Consider the following 22,069-nt stretch of genomic DNA (forward strand, 5'->3'; position numbering starts at 1 on the left):
TTTCCTTTAATGATGCTCAGCACTTTGTGTCTGTAGCCAGAAGCTCTTGTTCACATTCCAGGTTAATGATACAGTCTTGGGCCTGTTCACAACAGAAATTCCCTCTGGGCTGTTTTGAAACGGTCAACGTACAGTTTTATGGGTCTTTCTGGAGCCGTGTTGTGTTTCATGGAGTTTTAACTACAGTTATATATGGCGACTAATACCACATAATATCAGAATGACAGACTTGCATTCCAACAAGGCTGTTTGTTGGAACTTTGTCGTGTGTTGAGTTCAATGACAGCGACTCTGACAAAAGTGTTTACCTTGTGCAATATAAGAGTTTTGACAGAGCAGCTGCTCTATCAGAGACAGAATATGACTGACCAGCAGGAGAATCTGTGTTAAAATTACAGTGACCTACATTTAAACTGAGAAAGCTTGTGTTCAGTTTTTAGCTCATCTTTTCCTCCCTGCAGAGTTCACCGCATTTTAGTGTCAAACTTTATTTTGTAACCACATCTGGGTCTAATTTAACCTCTACATATTCCTATACCTGTGTGTATTTGAATTTGTGTATATATTAATAATACCCAATACAGTAATCAAAGGTTTGCACTCTAACTGAATGAAGGACGCATCAAACCCATTCAGTTTTTTTTTTATTTTGTAAGAATTATTAAAATGTACAAAAACACAACAAGTACAACATAACAATATATTATCTGAGTCTGGCTGTGTTTCCCCCTGTGTGATGAGGGGGAGAGTCAGTGGTCAAAGTGAGAGAGAGAGAGAGAGAGAGAGAGAGAGAGAGAGAGAGAGAGAGAGAGAGAGAGAGAGAGAGAGAGAGAGAGAGAGAGAGAGAGAGAGAGAGAGAGAGAGAGAGAGAGAGAGAGAGAGAGAGAGAGAGAGAGAGAGAGAGAGAGAGAGAGAGAGAGAGAGAGAGAGAGAGAGAGAGAGAGAGAGAGAGAGAGAGAGAGAGAGAGAGAGCCGCTCCTCCACACTGACGGATGCAGGGGAGCACAGAGGGATGATTCTCTAGCAGGGGCTTAATCCAAACATAAAATAATATTATTAATAATAATAATAAAAAAAACATGTAAAGGAAAACTGAGCAGGTTGTAGGAACATTTTCATTGGACACCTCACACCAAACAACCGCTCCGTCCCTGTAGGGGGCAGTAATGCTTCTGCTGCCTCTACCATGCAGGTGCCGTGTTGGCGAGTCGCCTCATTCGCCTGGAAACAAAAACAAGAAAACGATTTCAGCCATTTTGACCTCACACACAGCAGGAAGGACACAGTTGCCAAATACTGGTTTAGACTAGTTTGCTGTCTTTGGGGGCAGGGACATAGTAACCAACGTCATCCTGTAGTCCATTTTATTAGAGTTGAAGATATCAGATGAGTATTATTACTGTCAACTAAAGAAGATGACCGTGGTCATTAAGTTAACCATTTAATAGACAGAAACCTTAGGAACCGAAGAAGCAGAAGCTCACCTTGTGTTTCTGTCCTGGTCTCTGATCTTCTTCTCCATCTCTGCGTCTGTCAGGGTCTCCAGCAGGGGGCACCATTGGTCAGCATCCCCCGTGTTCCTGATTGCAATCTCGACTGTGGGCAGCGGGTTCTCACTGCAAAGAGGGAACACGTGAAAAGAGCATCAGGTCAGACTGCAAAGCACTGAGTGTGTGCTTGAGTGTGAGTGTGTGCGCGTGTGCGTGTGCGTGTGTGTGTGTGTGTGTGTGTGTACCTGAAAGCGTACGTCCTCTGGTGCCAGCTCAGTTGTCCTCGGATGCTGTAGGCAATGGTGGTGACAAATTCTCCGCCGAGACCGAGTTCAGAGCAAAGCTTGAGCGCAAACTTCTCCGGAGAGTTCTCCCTCTCCGACATGTCCCACTCAAACTGGTCCACCAGAGAAATGTTCCCAACGTGGATGTTCAACTGGAAGGGAAAGGGGAGGTTATACTGGGAAACAGCTCCCCCCCCAGATGAACGGTTGTGAATTTGATCTATGTCTGTCTGCAGCTTCAGAGCTTCACCTTGATGATGACTCTCTGGTCCGTCTGCTCCTCCAGGATGCTGTCTGTAGGGTAGGACTCGATCTGCTGTCGAATGGCAGAGGCGATGGCGGGGACGAAGGCGAGCGGGTTGAGGTCCAGGTCGTCGCAGAGGATCTCAGAGAACATCTCAGGTGTCATCAGCTTCTCTAAAGACGTCACACAGAGAAACCTTCAGTCTAAACACACAGATCAGAGAACAAAGGGCAGTATTGATTGTGGATGGAGGCTCTGTGATATTGGTGATCGGACTTAACCATTCATGTTCCAGGTGAAAGCGTCTCTGAGCTTCTGTCCCTCAATTTCCATGTCCAGTCGGATTGGAACGAGCACTTCAGCCTGTGTGGCGTTCTCGTGGATCACTGCTGGGTCGTGATCATCAAAGCTGGAGAAGAAACATAACACAGGAAAAAACCTCAATTGAAATCACGACAATATGGACACCCATCAATTATTTTGTATGGTTTCAGCCCTTTAAGTATGTCAACATTCTAGCCATGAGGCTTCTCAACAGAATCTTATTGAATATCAACAAGAACAAATGACAATGTGCAGCTCGCTCACCACAGAGGGAACGTCCTCTTCTTGTCTCGGCCCAGTCGGCTGCGGTTGATGGTGGTGGAACACGGGACGGCGTCCAAGTGGTGCGAGCTGTTGGGGAGGGTGGGAACCCACTGGCTGTTCCTCTTTGCCTTCTGTTCCCTGAGGGTGAACCAGGCAGTGTCAAACACTAACACTCATAATCGAAGGACGGTTACGTTCTTTGGTCTCTCCGTTCGGTCTTCAAATGACCCCGGTAAAGAACAAAGCCAGAGAGTCGCAGCTGGGATATCAAGATAACAGCCGGTAGCTATTAGATACATAATAATGACGGGTCAAAAAGCTGGCCAATAGTACCAATACATCATCTATCAGTGCCATGAACTTAAACGAACAGCTTTACATTACTCTTCCATATTCATACAGATTGATATATACACAGGTGCATCTCAATAAATTAGAAAATCATGGAAAAGTTAATTAATTTCAGTAATTCAATTCAAAAAGTGAAACTCTCCTATATTATAGATTCATTACACATAAAGTGAGATATGTCAAGGCTTAATTTATTTTTATTTTAATTTGGATGATTATGGCTTACAGCGCATGAAAACCCAAAATTCAGTATCTTGTGAAAAACTTCAATATTGTAGTCACAATGTCACACTCTAATCAGCTAATAAACTCAAATCACCTGTGCAAAGGTTTCCTGAATTTATGGAGAGATGCACCTCTGTATCGTTATCATCACCTGGTGTGTTTATTTTAAGGTTCTGGAATTATTTAAAGGTTCTGAAGTAGTTTTGTGTTGTGTCGGGGATGCAAACAGCCCACTGGCAGACTTTGCCTGCTGTAGGTTGCCTGGGTGACGCTGGGTGGTTCAGTGATGACAGTAACCTGAGGTAGGCAGGTGGCTCGGTGCTGATGGAGATGGCTTTGTATTTCTCGTCGTTTCCATCCAGGATCTCCTCGACCTCCGACGCCTTCAGCAGAGTCACACTGGTGGCCAGCTGCGTGTAGCCGTGATCTGAGACACACATGGATCATAGACGTCAGGTGATCGGATATAAAACATTTCAATGTATCACAAAGTAAGAACAGTAGCGGAGAGAAAGATGTCTGTCTAAACCGACTGACCATGAGATGATTCCACTATCTTCTTCCGCTCCTCCACTGAGGCCAGTTTCCTCCATAGTGACGGATATCTCTTATAGAGGGAACCTCGGAACATACGGAGGTAGTTTCCCACCTGAACACACACACAAACAAACAAACACACACACACACACACACACACAGACCGTGAGGGGGGGGGCCAAAGTGACACTGTCTCAGCTATACAAAGACATATTTAATGGCAAGAAACATAAACACGATTTGTTTTATCTTTGTGTTATCTCTTGTGTGTGACATCATCACGTTACACAGAGAGCTGATATGTGTACACACAGTATGACCTTTAACAAACTTTGATGCTGGCCCCAAATAAGAGCTGTAGGTTATAACACAAAAAAATGTGCTTTTCACAACATGTACGACATTAATTTGAAGCGTTGACATCAAAACTCAAACAAACTACGTAGTTCTCTCGCTACGTAGTTCTCTGGCTGAACTACGTAGCTGCTGTTCATCGTTGCAGTAGCTAAGATGACAGAATATTACGTCAGATGTTCTTGATAATTAACCCAAAGTAGATTTTGTGGACAGACTGAATTAGCAGTGACAGATCTGTATTGTGCAGACCTGCAGTATCTTCGTGTTTTTCTACATTTATTCCTAAAACAATGAATGAGTCTTCACGCGCTGCCCTCCCTTCGGCTAACATAGCTAGCTAGCTTCTAGCTCACCGGTTACAAGACGATAATACGATAAATGTAGGAAACATTTGCAAATTATCAACGTAGCCGAACTCGAAAGAGTCAAGACAAACCTCAGATCCAATCATATAAAAATCTCCATCCTCCTCCAGCTGAAATTTCACGGGTTTTTGTCCAAATGTCTTGCTAAGCGCCATACTGCAATGCAAAAACAAAGATCACAGCTAATGCGCAGGCGCAGAAAACGTCAGGTCGCCAAGAGATGACGTCCCAACTGTCGAACTTCCGTCAAAGCTCTTCTTCTGTGTAGTTTAACGGCGGTTTGCATAGAGGAAAAGGCGCATTACCGCCACCTACTGATGAGGACATATACGGACTACGTGTCAAACACGAAATTAAAACAAACATTTATTTCCAGATTCTATTTATGACGTCTGTTGATTTTAAATATGAAGTATTGTTCAGCCCTGCGTGTGTACAGATACTTACTTCATTCTTCTCTTTCCCAGTTCTCCCTCCACACCTCATTTTCCAAACCTGTAATCATCATGAGTGTTTTATTTATCATTCCAAACATTATATTAGTGAAGGTCAGGCTCAGCAGGGGAACAAAAGAGGCTTTTTACTTTTATAAACGTAATGTTTATTTGTATATACATGAATATATTAATCTATAACCAAGAAAGGAGAGAATGTACAATGCAAAACAAAATCTTTATATACAAATCAATAAATAAAGACATAATCAAGGACAGTTTTGTATACTACATAGGTTTTGTGTTCTTGGGAGAAGTAGGAAAAATAAAAACAAAAGAAACTGCAGTTAGAAAAGTTCTGAAATCCTTGTTAAAATGGAAAATGGCACCAGAGCACAGTTCAGGGAAAGAAACACACACACACACACACACACACACACACACACACACACACACAGGCATACACACAAACCCATACACACACGCACAAAAACCACACCAGCTGGTTTCCAGTTTCTTTTCTTTTTTTTCTCGTAAACGCAGCCTTTTGTTCAAACTCACACAGACTGGGGGTCAAATCACCAAAGTACATAATGTCAACACAAAGAGCTCAGCACAGACCGTCCCGACACCGACCTCATCAGTACACAAATGCTCGCATGACCAAAACATTTATCTAAGTTAAAACTCGTGCACTCAACACTCAATATTGATGTTCTTAATTAAACCTGGCAGATAATCGATCACACTTTACGGTTCACAAGCTGCTGAAGAAAGCTCAATGTTACAGCGTACAGCCGGGGAAACAAAGCTCTGCAGGAGCCGTGTGGACTTACAGCTGAAGATGGGAGAGATGAAGGACGAGCTGCTGACAAATTTGCTGTTTCTGACATCAAGGCCACGAGAATCTGCAGCTTTTTGTTTCTACCAAAAGCAAAAGTGGTGCAACTTTGGTCTGGTCAGATAAATCATACCACCTTCAAGGAAAACAGATTTTGTTTTCCACTACAAGGATGCTGAAGTTTCATTTCACAGCTGTGACTTTAGATCTTTAAACTCTGCTTTTATGGACGGATTGACTCCAATATTGTCAACAAAATTACTTCCCATTTTGTGACATTAAGTAGGAGAAGAAAAGAAAAAGCTCCAGCATCCTGTATCATGAGTTTTCTCTTGTTATTTACTGTAACTCATAACTCCACATGAAGGCTGAGGGCCAAACCAATAATTTTGCAATATTCCTACAAATCCTGTGTACGTTTTTATTACTGCTGACCACCACTGATGTCGCGTTTGGATGGAATGAAAACCTGACAAGCTCCAGTTTTGGCTCACAATGGACAAATCTGGCAGCTGTTTTCTACTTAAAAACAGAACAAAAGAACAATAGGGGCTAAATATGAGATGGATGGAGGTCCATAAAATTGAGCTTTCGACAACAGCTTTATCTGCACTTCCTGTCAAAATCTTCAAGTTTCTCCACAGAGGAGCCACACAGGCCTCTGACTGACTATCAATGGGTCCAGACTCTTTTTTTTTTTTTATAGTGTTCTCACCCTTTTTTCATAAAAACGCAACACAGTAAACATACAAACTGATATTTTTTCAGTGTGAAAGGCAGAGGACTCATCCATCAAAAGCAACACACCCCCACCACCACCACCTTCCTTGTTATTTTTGGCACACACAGGGTTAAGCCCATTGCCTGTAAACAACTATTCCACAAACAACATCTACACGAGGCGGGGTTCTTTTTTCTTTTTTTTAAACGTTCTCACAACTGACACCATTAAGGGGAAAGAGAGTGGTTATTGTTCACAGTGCTCAACATGGACGCGCCAATCGAAAACAGCGGGCGGAGTGAATGGGGTCGAAGGTCACAGTGTTCAACAGAGAAGGGGTCAAAGCACGAAAAACACATCCGCGACAGCCAGACACTCGTAACACCCGTGCCCCCCCTCCCCCCACACGCTGCCCATTACCATATTGCTTCCTAAGATCACGGCCGTTCATCTGTTCGATCAGAAGCAAACTGGAAATATCATAAACTTCATGCAGTGGAAATAACAACAAAAAAAAGGCAATACATGGTTGCAGTGAAATGCAGGCGGATGTTGTGTTTGGTGATTTGGTTGATGTGATGCGATGTTAAAAAGGAAGAATCCAGGAAAAATACAGCCTAGGACACAATGACGCTCACGTTGGAATCGTCTTTCATAAACATTCCCTCCCTTGTGATTTCTCACATTCCATCAGTGATCAGTGTTAAATTAGGGGCCACGACTAATGACTCACTTAATCCAGCCATTGTTTTCATTTGCCACTTCAACCTTCAGTGTGCAAAACATCAAAAATAGTGACAAATGTCCGCTACACCCAAAGTGAGACCCTCAAGTTTAACATTTCAAAAACCTAAAAGACATTTTCAACATGATATTTGAGCAATTCATCATACTGAGGGTATAAGAAGGTACAACAAGCAAATGTTCTGAGATCTTTGAAGGAGGTTGATAACAAAAATTTGGAGTGAAGCGTTTTCAATTGCTGAAAGTGCAAAGCGTGTCCTCATTAACAGTGTTCAGGTTGGATTTTTCCCCTTTGAAACCACCGACATGTTAGTTTGTTCCTCTCAGCTTGAGCATTACACTCATTCATCTGAGCGTTTTATGACCCGACTAGATGAGTGTTGACTTTCTGCTTCTTTTTCCAATACTTCCCTCAGTTTTCCAGACCTGTCAATCATCCCAAACACTGTCTGTCTGCTTGCATACCTGCCCAGGAGCCCTGAGAGGAAACACTGCTGTGAATAAACACCACCAATGGATTGATCTGCAGGAAACGCCACCATCAGACTTCCCAGATTAGGCAACATAGATCAGACACATTTAGAGAGAGAGAGTGGTTTAGCCAAAGGTTATGAGGGCTAAACCACCATGTCGGAAGAGGGACGACGAAACCTGCTGCAGTTTGCTTTCAGGCTGAAGGTTGAAACAGACATATTGACATCAAGCTTCTTTTAGAATTTGGATTTAGTTCACTCAGTCATTTTTCCCCAATATAAACTAAAACCAAATATATCTTGAACCCCCCCCCCCTAACTGCACATTTGACATAAGGGCAAAACCTGAAGGAAACACAGTGAGGACGGGACGTCGCTGTCGTCTTTCTTTCAACATGGTGGCTCCGGATCACGCATGATCTCTTCGGGGGGACGGGGAGACATGAACAACGTGAAGCTTGTACAACCTCTTCAGAAAGTTCATTAGCAGCACCATTTTGTCAAGAGCAGAGAGTTGCGAAACATAGACAAAGCAACAAAACAAAAGAAAGAAAGAAAGAAAGAAAAAGGAAATATTGATATCTTGTGACAGTTCTATTAACAAAATCTCATGGTCCGTTTTGTAAAAGGATACACTGCACAGTCGATGTTAGTTGCAGTGATTATATACAGTCAGTTTGTTTGTTTTTTTCGCCCCTCGTGAACGTTTTCAGTGACCAGTCAGCTCTGGTCAAGTGCGATCGAAGGGCTGACACATCCTGCATGGTGTAGTGGTTATGACTCAGTTCAAAAAGAAAAAGAGAAAAAAGCAGTGGCGTGTGATTCACGACTGGAATATATGACACCACGTCACACTTTCCTTACACTGGAAACAGCACAGACCACTTGACGGATATTTTCTTTATCATGGCAGCGTTTCAGGGAGGTCAGATCCTCTTTCTTGTCACAATAAATCCTTGTGTCGGCAGGAGAGAGTGAAAAATATACTGTGTCGTTGCTCCTCAAACGTGTTGAAATCAGGGAATCCCGGAGTCAGAGACGGTAAAGGCGGCGACAAGCTCACAACAAGCCCGACTTCCCTGAAAGAGAAACACCGAGATCCACAGCGCTGTACAACTATTTGTATGTACTCGCTGCTGCTTGGTGTTGCTTCTGTATGTACACTCCAGGCCAGCAGGGGGTGGAGCACGGCGGTCAAAGAGGTAACTGTAGCCTGCGCGACAAGTGGAAGCGGCCATGGCAACAACAAAAACAAGGGCCGCTGTAGTGGTGAGGATGAGATGAAAGGCAGCGGGAGGAATCGGAGGATTTAAAAGCCCTTTGACTGAAATCCTCTGAAGAGTTGAACGAGATGTAAACAGACGCAAAAAAAACCTAGAGGAACCCGACCGATATATTGGCTGGCCAAAGATTATCAGCTGATTCGAGCACATCACTAATAACTTGGTATTGGTTTGTGTATGTTGGCAGATGAGCGAACAGAAATTGTAGAACATAAAAGATTTGCACTTGGATGTATATTTGACCCTTATTTTTCTTGACACAAGTGTAGTGCATATTTGTTTTTATATCTTGTGATATTTTAGGCCGAACGGAGGCTGGTGAGTGTGAAGCATTGGACGAGATCGGCCAGCAAGCCTGCTCATGTACCTGACCGTTCCGTCCGGACTCACACACGTCACCCGCAGCCTAACAGAGGCAGATTCTGACTGGGTTCTTTCTGCAGAGCGGACGGAGCCACTTGGGACGACTGGGACCTTTAATAGTTCATGGACGGTCCAGAAGACGCAGCGGCTAAGTGCTAAGGTGCTCCTCTGCTTTCCAGCTGATCCACAGATAAGTCGCTTGGTCATTTATTCATCAGTCAATCTTTGTCCAGTATCTTCCAACACTGAGATACTTCCAAGTTAGTAAGACCTGGAAAAGGCCTCCAAGGCCAGGTCCCGCTTCCTGAAGGGTGAAGTCTGTTCTGCGAAGGGGTCAGAGGCGTGAGGGTGGCGGGGAGAGGCCAGTTTGTTAGTCCTCAGAAAATCCCTTTAGCTATTTTCAGTCCCTTCTGTTTCATGCGAGGCAGCGTGGAGCTCGCCACATTCTTGGCCCTCACCGGCCGGGCCGACCCGCGCTTCTTCAGCACAAAGTCATAGTTGGCAGTGGAGTTCATGGCGTAGAAGACGTTGGCGTTGTCAGGGATTCGCAGCTCTGCAGAATGAGAGCAAAAGAACAAAACAGCATCCAGTGATTAAGGAGTGTAAACAGCCATCATAGAAAGGTCTTTTCAAAGATTTGGGGAGATGATAATATTAATGTCGGTTGTGTTTCTTACCTTTGTCTTCAGAGATTTTCTGCATCAGCTCGTAGTCCTCGGCCTTCTCTCGCTCCAGGTTGTGTTTGATCATGGCCTTCCTGATAACAGCGGGAGTCTTGTCTTGACTCGTCACCTGCATCGAGGAAAAAGCATCGAGCCTTTTTAACCTTTTTTCACACGTACACCTACTAACTAATCTTTCACAAGTCATACAAATTGTATTTCATCCAATAATGTGTTTAAGTATCTTCTAAATATTTTCCACATTAAAATTTCAGTTCGTTAGCTACTTAGAAATTTGAAAACAATGTGTGCTGTATCGAATTCCAAGTCCAAATTTGTGTTCTTGACGGCTAAAATTCAAACTTGACACAGCAATGACATGAATTTAGCTCAAAACAGCCCAATTCTGTCAGGTTACTTTAGATATCTTTCAGTAAGATTCAAATAGAAATAATTTTAAGAATGAATACAAAGTAACATCCCTAAAGTCTCCCGTTTCCTCACCAGGATGCTTTTGTACATGTTCCCGTTCTCCACGTCCAGACTGACTCTGATGATGCAGCAGTCATCCACCTGCTGGTTGTACAGAGGCAGAGACAATGTGGAGTAGTTAGACACCGCTGACACCGAGCGTTTGTGTGAGCGGGAGGCCGACAGCGGCGTAGAGGAGGACACGGAGGAGGACGAGGCACTGCTGGAGCCTGAACCGGAGCCGGAGCCTGAACCCATACCGGAAGTGTCTAGAGACGAGAGAGACGTGCACTCCCAGAACTGCACGAGACAACACGGGTGAGATAAAGCAATGCAGGGTAGAAGGCTAAATTTGACACACAACAAGATGTTTGCATAGTAATTGCAAATGAAGAATCCCAAAAGCCTCAAACTCAATCCTGATGCAAAAACAAACCCCTCATCCTGCCGCATGTAAGCATGTAAGTAAACAGTAACTGACCGTTTGTTGTTGTTTTCACACATTTGCGGTTTAGACATGATGTTAACGTGACACAAAAACTGTTCAAAAGCGTGAAACACTGAAAACGACTTTTTCGCAAATATTTGGGTCTATGGCATACTTTGTGTTTTTCACAACCAGTAAAGAAGATCGTTATCTTTGCAGCAAAGTAGGTGCTGGTGTCATTCTAAATCAGTCATGTGTTTTATATAGGAAGGGCAGAATGAAAAATCAGGTTTGCGTTTTGCAGTTATTTATAATGGTTGGCAGTAAGCAGTTAAAAGAAGCAGCATAAGATCATCAGAAAGCCAGAAATAGCCAAAATCTTAGGTGAAGGACTAAAGGATGAGTGTGTAAATGACAGAGAAAAGGAATGTTACCGTTGAGGTTGTATCTGCAGCCGGAGCTTCTCTCCCCAAAGCAGAGACTGAATGCTTCACTGAAGGCGTTGATGTCTAGATAGAAAAGGAAAACACACACACACACACACACACACACACACACACACACATAGACACACACAGACACACACAAACAGTGAACATACAGTAGCACAGGAACATGACTGCTTGCGCTGTCAACATCAGATGCTTGTTTGTTCATCAGCCCTTGTCGGGTCATTTAAATGTCATGTGCAAAAGACACTAGACCTAACCTGCACATGATATGTAACACACGGTTCCTTTGTCCTCCTCTTCCTCACCTTCCTCTCGTGTCCTTCTGGGGAATCGGACAGGAAGCTGGCATTGACGTCCTCTAGGTCTGAGCCACTGGAGCTGACGGAGGTGACGCTGAGGGCGTCCCCGCTGTCCCCGCCGCCACCTTGGTACGGCCTACAGTGGGAGTGGTCGAAGGACTTGGAATGAGAGCCGGCGGCGCTGCTGGAGCCAGCCTCCGTCAGCTGGCGACTGGAGGGAAAAAGAAATAAGAATCAGGCCTCTATCAACAATATCCACCATACAGGACATGTTCTGCATTCTATTCAGTGTAACACAATACAGTGGTTCAGCTTCAGACGCTATAACAACAAACTGGAGCAACTGTAATATTCTGGTCATTTACTTGGGTGCTTTTAAATACTGTACACAGTGTTAAAGAAAGGAAAACAATAAAACTGTCACCACTCATTCTGAAACTGACATTTATGTACATTTGTTACACACTTACTTTATCTGCTTGTATGCAGACTGTGGTTAGATTATAGTGAAGTCATATCAGAATCACTTACTCGCTCCAGCGTTTTATGATGCCTCCATTCTTCTTTGCTCGTAGCGTGTTGCTGGCCGACTCTGACAGAGGCTCGATCTCACAGGACAGGTTGTAGCTGCGGGGGTGGGAAATCAGAACAGTGACTATGTTAAATGCGCTTCAGAGAATGCACAGATTAGTTTCTCATCCTGCTCATTTAGTAGCCAGAAATCCAGCAGTGTAATCAGAGTGTAACACTTGTGGACAAAACGACAGTGTTTGTATAAATGTGGAGGTGCACCAGAGCCATGAAATTGATGTGAAATCACAGGAGTTCAAAGATACATTCAGGAGGCGTAACATCAGAAGTGGACTGACCTCTCGGCTTCGCTCAGTTTCTCCACACCTGCGAACCACTCTCTGAAGTGGCTTTCCTGAGTGAAACTGTAGTTGTTGGAGGCCAACTGGAGCAGCTTAATCTGAGCAATCACCTCAAACTCCTGCAGATACCAAACAGAGCAAAGGGAATCAGATGGACAGATTGTGATTGGTATGACTTATTCATCTGTCTGGTCATTTTAAAATCCAGTCACACATGCACTCATTTGTAGTTTATAATTTCGAATTTTGGGTTTTTAAAGGTGCAGTTTAAATTCAAATCATTAAGCGCAAACAAGAACATGTAATTCACCTTTCTTCTCTTCTCAAAGTTGATCAGACCACCCTGCAAAATGACAAGAATGTGAGTAAGAAAGTAATGCTATAAGGGAAAAAGCTGTCAAGGTAGGAATAAGAAAACTTCTGGCAACATGTCACGTGTTAGACAAGGTGTCTGACCTCATTGTAATCCTTCATGGCTGTGTCCATCATCACAAGGTCTGTCAGGAAGGTTCCCAGGTAAGGAATGGTCCCCTGCATCACTCCCTGTGCACAGAGCAGAGGAGGATGAGTGGAGCTCAACATGGAAGCACGACAGGAGCACAACGCATCGATATACTTTATGATGCAACAGAGAGCAGAAATTTTTTTTAGAATTTCCTTCGGAGAATGTAATCAATCAATCAATCAATCAATCAATCAATCAATCAGTATTTTCATACTACAACATAGTAGGAAAGACATTCTAATTTTTATAAACAGCTGCATCTACTTTCATTTCCTAATACTATCAAATATCATTATTCTACTTAACCATTTTGGTGATTTGGTTGTGTGTCAATCAATAAAGCAAACATCAACTAACTCTGGAAACTAAAATTGTGTGAGTAATTAATTCAATTTTAATTTGTTAATTTTTGCTGAATTTTTCAAATGTTGTCAGCAGTCTGTAGACGCTGTGGCTGCCACTAGATGGCGCTATATGCACATATACAATATAGCCACAATTAAAAACACAGAAGTCATGCTGGAGCAAACCCACGCCACAAAGCACATAAAAAGATGAGAAGAAGAAACCCCTTCGACCAGAGGGGACGTCTCTGTCTTGGGATAACTGTTTATTGATTCTGAGCACTGAAGTAATTAAATGCGTCGTTGGGTCTTTTTGTCTGGACTCACCAGGTCTCTCTGCTGTTGGTGTCTCCTCTGAGCTCGCTTGGGGTTGATTTCCAAAGTAGCAAACTTGGATGTGCCCTCCTGCAACAGAAAGTTCCTGTGTGTTTAGCATATTTAATATGCACAGATGTTACGGAGTGTTTATCAAATCCTGTGTAAGATGTCCATCATGATCCCTGTAAATGTGTTTCTTACTGCAAACGTGCCAAATATGTTAATATGGACAAAAACGATAATGTGTTCTTGACCCCATTTATCACATTGTAATGTAGCAGCATATCTGGAAAACAAAATTGACCCATTCCCCCAGATCTGGTCTAAAAACTATGTATTTGATTCTTTGATTAGAAAAATCAATCAGTATAGCCACACCCAATTTTTAAGAATGTAGTAAAGCTGTGGGGCCTTCTGTGTAACATGAGCAGACCGACTGAGGGTGTCCTGGTGTGTGTAGATAAAGTGCAGATAGAACCAACGCCCCTGGTGTCCCTTTACAAATGCAGCTTTCAGCACCAGAGCAACACTCTTATCTACACACTGACGTCAACGGGGATTCCCTCAGAGACGCAGAGCTCTGGCTAGTCAACCAGCGTTCCACCAGCACACTCATCATGCATTAGAAAAATATGTGATAACATAGACAGAGCAGTACAATGTAATGCAAACAGCCCTGTAAATGACTGGGGGGCTGGTTGAGCTAGCTGGCTGTCACTCTCTTCTTCAAGCACATAATGCTCTTCAAATTCCTTACTCACTGAACAAAGACTGTCCTTAAACCACAGGAATGTACGCTGAGACAGCAAGCACTCTTTATTTCCTGTTTTTCTCGATTAATACAGCACACTGAGAGGGCAGTTGGACTCATCTTTAACACTAATTCCCTTAGACAGCAGAAGTCCTGCTGCATGCCAGTGCTGTTTCATCTGGTCTCTTTCATATGGTAGAACAGTGAACACAGACTGAAGGCATATGACAATACTACAAGTTTACATCTAAAAACTCAAATGATAACAAAATAAAAACACCACACACTTAGTTTCACATTATCACAATTAATTGTTTTGTTTTTACAGTATAGAAACTAATAGAAAAGCAATAAAGGACATGAGTTGTAGAACATCAGAACAGCTAAGTTAACAAATATGTCCTCATGGTGTCGAGTATTTCAATTTCACCTATTGGTAATAGTATACTATATTTTGTATATGAGCTGTTGTGTCATTTCCTGTGCACTGGGCTTTGTATGAGCATCTGCTGTCCTTGCGTCATGTCTGTCAGTACATGCAGCAAAAACCCCAAATTGTCACCACGTCACTACATTAACCTTTATAAGGCTCCCTATGCAGTAATTACAATGGACAGCCATCTGTCGAGCTTATTTGAAACCACCTTGGATACCATGAGTGAACACAGAGCAAGGTGTCCTGCCCAGCAGGATGTTTCCCTGCATGTTAGGCTGCTGCTGCTGCTCAGTGACAGACAGTTTGTTGATGGACAGGGTCACCAAGCTACACTTCCTGCTGCCATGTCATAAACAGGCATGACATAACTCGCACAGACTGATTGACTGGTTTGTCTGATGAATAAAGACACAGTACTTATATCTCTATAGGCTTTTTCAAGACCATCTGTTATTCAATTCCCTGGCATCATAAGTGATAATCTTTGGGTTTACAGTCTTATTATAACTCCTACGAAGGTATTTCAGCTCTAATTAATGGAATTCATATTAGCTGTTATTTGCAATATTGGCAAGGAAGGTAAGGCCCTTTTTCTCCAAAATGGCAGATATGAGGTCCAAATTTGTAATCATAAAAAGTATAAATTGGAAAGTGGATAAAAGGCTTATTACCTTTCATGGAGAAAATGATGTGACTTTTCAAATTCCAAATGCAATGGTAGAAATGGTGCATGTTGTTAATCATTGACTCACCTTAACTAGGAGCTCTCTGCTGAGGGAGTAGTTGTTGTCATCTGAAAATATCTCTGACAGTTCACGGAAGGTGCGAAAACTCTCCCTGTGGAGGACAGAGCGTGCCAAAAATAGTACAAATGAAGTACTTGTACAATGAAGGCAACAAGCAATCAACCACACAAAACACAGTAACACACTGGGAATTAGCTGTTCCCCACGCCCGAAAGCTTTTGTGTCATTATTACCTGAGGAATTTGTGCTGCTGAAGTGAGTGTAAAACCTACCGTGACACTTCTTCCCAGGTCCTCTTCAGGCGATGGATGGCATTGCACTGCAGAGCAGAGAGGATGGCTCTCAGCGAGGAGAAGTTCTTCAAGATCCGACACTCCTGTAAAAACAAACACACACAAACAAATGCAGTCAGCAAACATAAACCCAATAGTCACATAATTTGAGTAATACTGGTTTCTAAGTGCCTATAAGCTAAACTAAGAGCTCACCCGGGCCACATCTATCCATCTCTCCAGCAGGCGGGCTCTCTGGTTGGGCTTCAGCGTAGGGTTGCTCAGACAGGTGGTGATGACGCAGTTGGTGACGGAGTTGAACTGGGCCACAGTGGCTCTGATGGTGGGCGCCAGGTGCTCCTTTCCCTTCTTATCACGCTGAGACCAAATGCCCCCCAGACAGTGGTAGGGCACCACCTTCTTAAAAAGATCCTGAAAGTAGAGAAAGAGAGTCAAAAGGAGAGTAAAAGATATGAATATAATGCATAAGTAAACACAGTACTTGCATATAGAGTGTAATCTTTCACAAAATGGTTAACAGTTAAATAGAGTTTGTAGTAAAATGACAAAAACATGCCAAACTCATAGTACAAACATCAGACAACTGCTGCTGCAGTTTAAAAGCTTTAGATTATCAAATCTCAGCATTAATCAATCTAGCATTTTTTGCAAAAAAGGAAACGCCCTCACCGCGTCCATGAGTGTGAACTGCTCTGCCACCATGATGGGGTCAAAGGACAGGAAACTAAACGCAGGAAGCTCATCCTCAAAGCCGCTCTCTTCCTGCGTAGCAAAAGGGCAGCCGATGTGTTCCCCTGCAGAGACAAAACAGACAAGGTTTCTCACAACACAATCCTTCAACCTGAGCTCATCCTAAACACACTTCTGTTTGTCTTTCATTCTTAAAATCCACAATATGACCTTGATGTTTTTTGGCCGCTACAGCACATAGAGATGGAAGTCAAATAACACTGTGTGAAAAGTGATCAACTGTCCTCCAAATGTGCATTAAATAATACAAATGGACGTCAATGACAGGAGAACTGTTATTAAGTATGTAAATGAACATTTTCAAGTAGTTAGTTAGCACATTGCAGTTGATTGGGAATTATGTCTGCTACATCACGCACACAAATTAATTTTCTAGTTAGTACATTGTTCTAGTCTCAGTCTCGATCCACATTTACATTACACATCAATGTTTTTAGTGGGACTCCCTCCCTACCAGCTCCTGACTGTTTGTCCCTCTCCTGTCCTGCCTTCATACCATCAGGATCGGGCTCACACTGCTGTCGGCGGTGGAAGTGGGCCAGCAGGTTTCGGGCGCGGCGCTCCAGGTCCGAGCCGGGGAAGTGGAGGTGGAGGTAAGACAGAAGCTGGTGCAGACAGTCGTAGTTCGGAGGGCTCCAGAAATCCTCAGAGTACTGGTCCAGCCACGCGCCCAGGATGGACGAAACAGTGCTGCAACACAACACAGCCAGCTCAGCTTCTGGGTTTCAATACACAACTAAGATTATGAAATGAGCAAATACAGACAAATGTGACGGTGGAGTCCTGCTCTGCTCAGCGCTGCTCTTTTGTACACATTTTGTTAAAGCATCAGCATCAAACCTGAGCTGGATGCAATGATCTGGAAAATACTAGAGACAGGTTCAGAAGAGACTCATAATACCCATTATAATAATAATAATAATCCTTTCCCTTGGTTTCAGTGAGCAATGCTAACAAAGAGACTAAAGGCAAAGGGACTGTGACAGCCTTTTGTGGAAGAGTCTCTTTCTGGGATTTATTACAGTTATCAGTTCAGTTTCCGAAACCCGTATGGACCAAGAAAGTGGACTGGCAGCTGGAGAGTTGCCAGCTTGCCTCCAGGGCCCTGCCGAGTTGCTCTTGAGCAAGGCATCGAGCCCCCAAAACTGCTCCACGGTCCTGCGTTGACCCCTCTTTAATGCGCATGTGTGTAAGAGGGGCAAATTTCAAATTGACGTGTTCGCATGTGATTTAACCCAATAAAGTTTCTTCTTCTTCTTCTTTATCAAACTACTGCAGAAACCTTGGACTCGTGGAGACGAGTGAGATGTGAAGGTCACGCTGGACTTACTTTCTCAGCTCTGTGCACTCATCCTGGGACACTCTGTGTGCAGCAGCTGCAGGCACGTTCTGGAGCTTGGCATATCTACAACAGAAACAGAAAAGTCGTAATGAAACAACAAATTACAGCATATGACAAATAAATATATTGTATATATTCCCAAAAAAGGTGGCAGGGAAGACGACAGGAAAGTCAATTTTTTTCTGTTAACTTTTACTTTATTTGTACTCACAGTGGATCGAAAGAAGACATTTTGACTATAGTAGTGTTTGACTGACAGCTGGTCAGAAGCTCATTATAATCCAAATTGAGAAATAGATGACACTGGACAAAGACCAATTTGGTTTGGTTTTTGCACTTCCTTGTTCCCATAGCAACATTATATCAATGATATCAGGAAAAAAAAGAAGTAAAGAACTAATGCTTAACTGCTGCGGAAGATCTGTAAGTGCTGTTAAGTTGTTAAGGGCTTTTCATACAAAATCCCAATAAAAAATTCATTCATTCAGTCTGTGATCTTAAATAGCTAATGTGTGCATGAACCTGTCACTTCAAGATGGCTGTGATTTTCTTTTCTGCCAACAGAAAAAGAGCAAAAATCTGTGGTCAGAACTCCACAGCCTTCATTTATTTCCATTCTTTTCTCTTTCCTACTGCTGTTTTTTTTACACCATGTAGCTTCTTATTTTCCTCACAGATGTTTTGAAGACTTAACCCGCAGCCCTTAACATCCTCTGCTGCGGCGTTAGAAGACTAGCTATAATTCACAGAGCAGCATGTGTAATGGATGGCTCAATACTGAACACAGCTCCTGTATATACGTTTATAGTGTCTGTCCAGCGGTCGTATTACATATGAAAATATCCACCGCACGTGTTTACCTGTTGAGCAGGAGGTCAAGCACCTGTCTGGTGCTGGCAAAGGAGCGGTAGGTGCAGAGGAATATGGTGACGTAAGTGGAATCCTTTCCCCTGAACGCAGACACCATGTACTCCACCAGCCTCTCCAGCGTGCCGGCCTTAATGGTCCGCACCTTGCAGGTCTCATAGAGACTCAAAGCCGAGTCCGTCTCCACGCCCAGCCATCGCTGCCCCTTACTCGCCGACTGGTGAAGCTGCACTTTCCTCAGTGTAATGGTGAAGATGGCATCCTCCTCAGCCTCCTCGCCAATCTCCTGCGTCGAGCTCTGCAATACAAAAGATGGAATTTAAGATTTCAAGTCCCCGTGGATCTGCTATGTCACTGAAGAGATTTCTTGGATACATACATTAAGAAGCATGGTTATGTCCTTCAATTTTATGTTGCAAATTATTATATGAAAGTAGCCACCACTCTGAAAATATCTACTTTATGTTTAAACTGAAGAAACACTGAAGAACATCTTCCTCGTATGAAAATCCCAGTTAGATATTTCCACTATCTTATTTTGGAACAACACCCTTCAATTATGACCATGTGCGTGACCTGGGATCCAGAAACACAGTCTTCTCTTTGGTCCATCTCTCTCTGACTCATACTCATGTGCGTGTCCATAGCCATACAAACAAAAGCCCTGTTGCTAAACAGAGCTTACTGGATAACTGGCACAACAATACAAGCCGGAGCCTGTAAATGCCCAACAGGGAATTAACACAACCTGCTTGGTGCATCAATGAGAGCTCTGTCGGCAGATACGTGCCACCATGAAAGCATTTATTGTTGTTGTTTCTCACCTAAAAATGGGAAAAAAACAGCATCAAAATAACAACAATGTCTGCAGTGATGAGTCATTTATCATCACGGCTGCCACAGCAATCGTACAAATCCTCCTTCATGCATTTATCCCACTTTAGCGTGCTGATTGTTATGCAACAGCAGCTAAACACTGCATTACTAATTACGAGAAAACCTGTTCGCAAAATAATCCTTGTAGCTTCTAACAAGTGACGGGAATGCAAATCTTAACCTTTCCTGAATGTGTATTTTTAGAGATGGAGCAAAAATACACCAGCATGAAACGTGTTCGCGCTGGATTCTTCTCTAAATACAAGTTACTGTATCTAAATGATGACACGCATATTTGAAAATGTAACACCATGTGCTTCGTCACATCTGAATTAATGGTGTTGACAAATGAACCGTGAATGTTCCGGCCTGAGCCTGTTGTACAGTTTTAACCTAAATAGCTCTGTATCATTAAGTGGAGGCCTTGATGAGGGAATGGCATGTCATTTGGCTCCCCTCATCTCTCATGGCTCCTGCAGTGTAGCCAGGCAGCATTAGTCACCAGCTTCTATTACTGTACTTCCCCCGTCTCCCTGCCTGCTTTTACTCAAGAGCAGTTTGGTAATGTTGCAGTCGTTACAGTCCTTCTGTTGTGAGTAGTTTCCATGGCGATAACCGCAAATGAGGATGGCATTGAATTTAGGCACTGACTGATAAATTATCTTCACGCTCACATGCTGTTCTTGGAACGTTCTTGTTAGAAACATGATAAAGATGAACACAGATAAGAGGATAAATGTAGGCTTATTATCTCATTCCAATGGAGTGAGAGTATCAAATCCTAACAATTATGGTTCTTTCACAACAAGCAGATTTAGTTGGAGTGGTTAAAGCAAACCCGGTGGTGTCTTCTTTTAGCTTAGATAAAACAGTGACAAGTAGTTCACCATGACTAAGAGCATAATCCAGGGAGAGGTACAGGAAACAACCCAAACACACGAGGGGATTATGGGTAGAAAGAGATTCATAGTAGTAGCACAGAGTAAAACAAAGTCTGACTTAATGCTTGAGTGTGTTCTTAACTGCACACACAGTTCATATCGTATCATATGTACCTTTTGGCAAAAGTAAGTATAGAGTTAAAAATGGCAAAAACACACTGATGAAGCATTTAATAGTTCCAACAAAAACAGATTTGTTTTAAAGGCCCAGCATTAATGACACTTCCAAGCACTCATTTAGATTCATCTACTACCATCAGAATATTTAAATAAACTAAACTAATGATAAACTAACTCAACTACCACATTTTTTCACTGTGGTTCTGACAGGAAAGACGTACTGTACATGTGAACTGGCCCTGAACTTCAGCGACCCTTACAGGTTGTGTGTGTGTGTGTGTGTGTGTGTCGACAGATAAATGTGGAGAGGAGAAACCCCTTGGCTGCCGTAAATCCTGTCCAGTGTAATGGTGACGGCACAGCTGCAGCTCTGTAACAGGACCTTGACAGCACAGAGGAGCTTATCAGCCAGAGCGCAGGCAGAGCTGCCATCCCCTCAAACCCTGAAAAATGCAGCTCTCAAGGGCAGAGCCTCGCTGTCCACTCTCTCAATTCACACCATAATACTCCTTTTCAGCCTTATCAAGGGAGAACAAGCTTTACCATGCGGACCAAAGAGTCCAACCAAAAAGTACAGGGCTTTCACTACTTCAACCAAATGTGATCTGAGTGCTGTCGATTCATAGAGTACAAGAAAGGAAAGGAAAAGGAAGCTCAGGAACACACTGATAAGTGCAGGGAAGAGCGCCATATGTCAGCAGCAGCAGCCGCAGTGAGTGGAAATATGCCCAGAGTGCAGGTAAAGAATAATCAATTAAATTAAACATTTATGCCTATTACCACGAACCAAATATCCTAAATAACGTTAAGGCACATAAGAACATGTTAAAAGGATGTAAAGATCAAGTTTCAAGAACAAGTTTGCCTATTACTCATCACTCGCAACACAAGAAACAAGTGAGTCCTACCGAGAACCTTAAAACAGGAAATAGTTCAATTACAAAAAGACTTAAGCTTTACACAACTTTAGAGATTTTGTGTTTACATCTACAGAACAAGCCACAGTTATCCTCCATCATCTTTCCGAGCATTTGTGAGGTGAAATCTCTGTGTGAGGAACATGTGGAGAGAAAGTGTGACCCCTTACAATGTAACCCGAGTTGCAGTTGGACAACGATCCAACTGCTGAACAATCCAGTCTTGAACTTGATTCCAGTCCAACTAACACTGAAACCAAAGCCATCATAGAAACATTGACTCAAATCTCTCCAGGTCAGCTGTAGTCTAAGAAGTCCACATCTAGAGCAAATATGGCCTCAATGTTACCTTAGTTCAATGGTTTTTGCCACAAATTCTG

General features: G+C 43.0%; 2 protein-coding genes across 10 annotated transcripts in view; both read right to left on the minus strand.

Annotated features, from left to right (window-relative positions):
• Nucleotides 1–1,127: 1,127 nt before the first annotated feature.
• Nucleotides 1,128–4,671, minus strand: smarcb1a (SWI/SNF related BAF chromatin remodeling complex subunit B1a). Its single transcript, XM_076151178.1, has 9 exons — nt 4,513–4,671; nt 3,720–3,831; nt 3,480–3,609; nt 2,607–2,744; nt 2,300–2,427; nt 2,025–2,191; nt 1,736–1,926; nt 1,485–1,616; nt 1,128–1,221 (listed from the first exon to the last, which is right to left on the minus strand). Exons 1-9 carry the CDS (start codon nt 4,594–4,596, stop codon nt 1,182–1,184), a joined length of 1,122 nt encoding a protein of 373 aa, XP_076007293.1. The 5' UTR covers nt 4,597–4,671; the 3' UTR covers nt 1,128–1,181.
• Nucleotides 4,672–5,370: 699 nt separating this feature from the next.
• Nucleotides 5,371–22,069, minus strand: part of LOC143001206 (ral guanine nucleotide dissociation stimulator-like) — a 41,073-nt gene continuing 24,374 nt past the window's right edge. For 4 of the 9 annotated variants that reach the window (XM_076150675.1, XM_076150674.1, XM_076150672.1 and 1 more), the window contains exons 2-18: nt 18,829–19,133; nt 17,957–18,031; nt 17,081–17,316; nt 16,546–16,670; nt 16,072–16,287; nt 15,856–15,959; nt 15,590–15,674; nt 13,660–13,737; nt 12,940–13,026; nt 12,794–12,826; nt 12,481–12,602; nt 12,143–12,238; nt 11,570–11,822; nt 11,295–11,369; nt 10,467–10,733; nt 9,978–10,092; nt 5,371–9,853 (exon numbers count right to left, since the gene is read on the minus strand). In XM_076150675.1, coding sequence (XP_076006790.1) covers nt 9,678–9,853; nt 9,978–10,092; nt 10,467–10,733; nt 11,295–11,369; nt 11,570–11,822; nt 12,143–12,238; nt 12,481–12,602; nt 12,794–12,826; nt 12,940–13,026; nt 13,660–13,737; nt 15,590–15,674; nt 15,856–15,959; nt 16,072–16,287; nt 16,546–16,670; nt 17,081–17,316; nt 17,957–18,031; nt 18,829–19,133 — 2,448 coding nt within the window. In that variant the 3' untranslated portion in view covers nt 5,371–9,677. The remainder of the gene's footprint in view (nt 9,854–9,977; nt 10,093–10,466; nt 10,734–11,294; nt 11,370–11,569; nt 11,823–12,142; nt 12,239–12,480; nt 12,603–12,793; nt 12,827–12,939; nt 13,027–13,659; nt 13,738–15,589; nt 15,675–15,855; nt 15,960–16,071; nt 16,288–16,545; nt 16,671–17,080; nt 17,317–17,956; nt 18,032–18,828; nt 19,134–22,069) is intronic. The other 5 variants (XM_076150676.1, XM_076150677.1, XM_076150670.1 and 2 more) reach the window with 5 other exon arrangements.

The sequence above is a fragment of the Genypterus blacodes genome, unplaced genomic scaffold (assembly GCF_046128005.1).
Source record: "Genypterus blacodes isolate CSIRO-AG114 ecotype Tasmania unplaced genomic scaffold, CSIRO-AGI_Gbla_v1 ptg000053l_1, whole genome shotgun sequence".
NCBI classification, from domain to species: Eukaryota; Metazoa; Chordata; class Actinopteri; order Ophidiiformes; family Ophidiidae; genus Genypterus; species Genypterus blacodes.

Excerpts from the sequence above, each read along its gene's own strand:
- smarcb1a (XM_076151178.1), bottom strand. The coding sequence starts at position 4,596 with ATGGCGCTTAGCAAGACATTTGGACAAAAACCCGTGAAATTTCAGCTG. Across the intron at positions 3,610-3,719 it reads GATAGTGGAATCATCTCATG|ATCACGGCTACACGCAGCTG; the intron begins GTCAGTCGGTTT and ends TGTGTGTCTCAG. Across the intron at positions 2,745-3,479 it reads GAGCCACCTGCCTACCTCAG|GGAACAGAAGGCAAAGAGGA; the intron begins GTTACTGTCATC and ends GTTCACCCTCAG.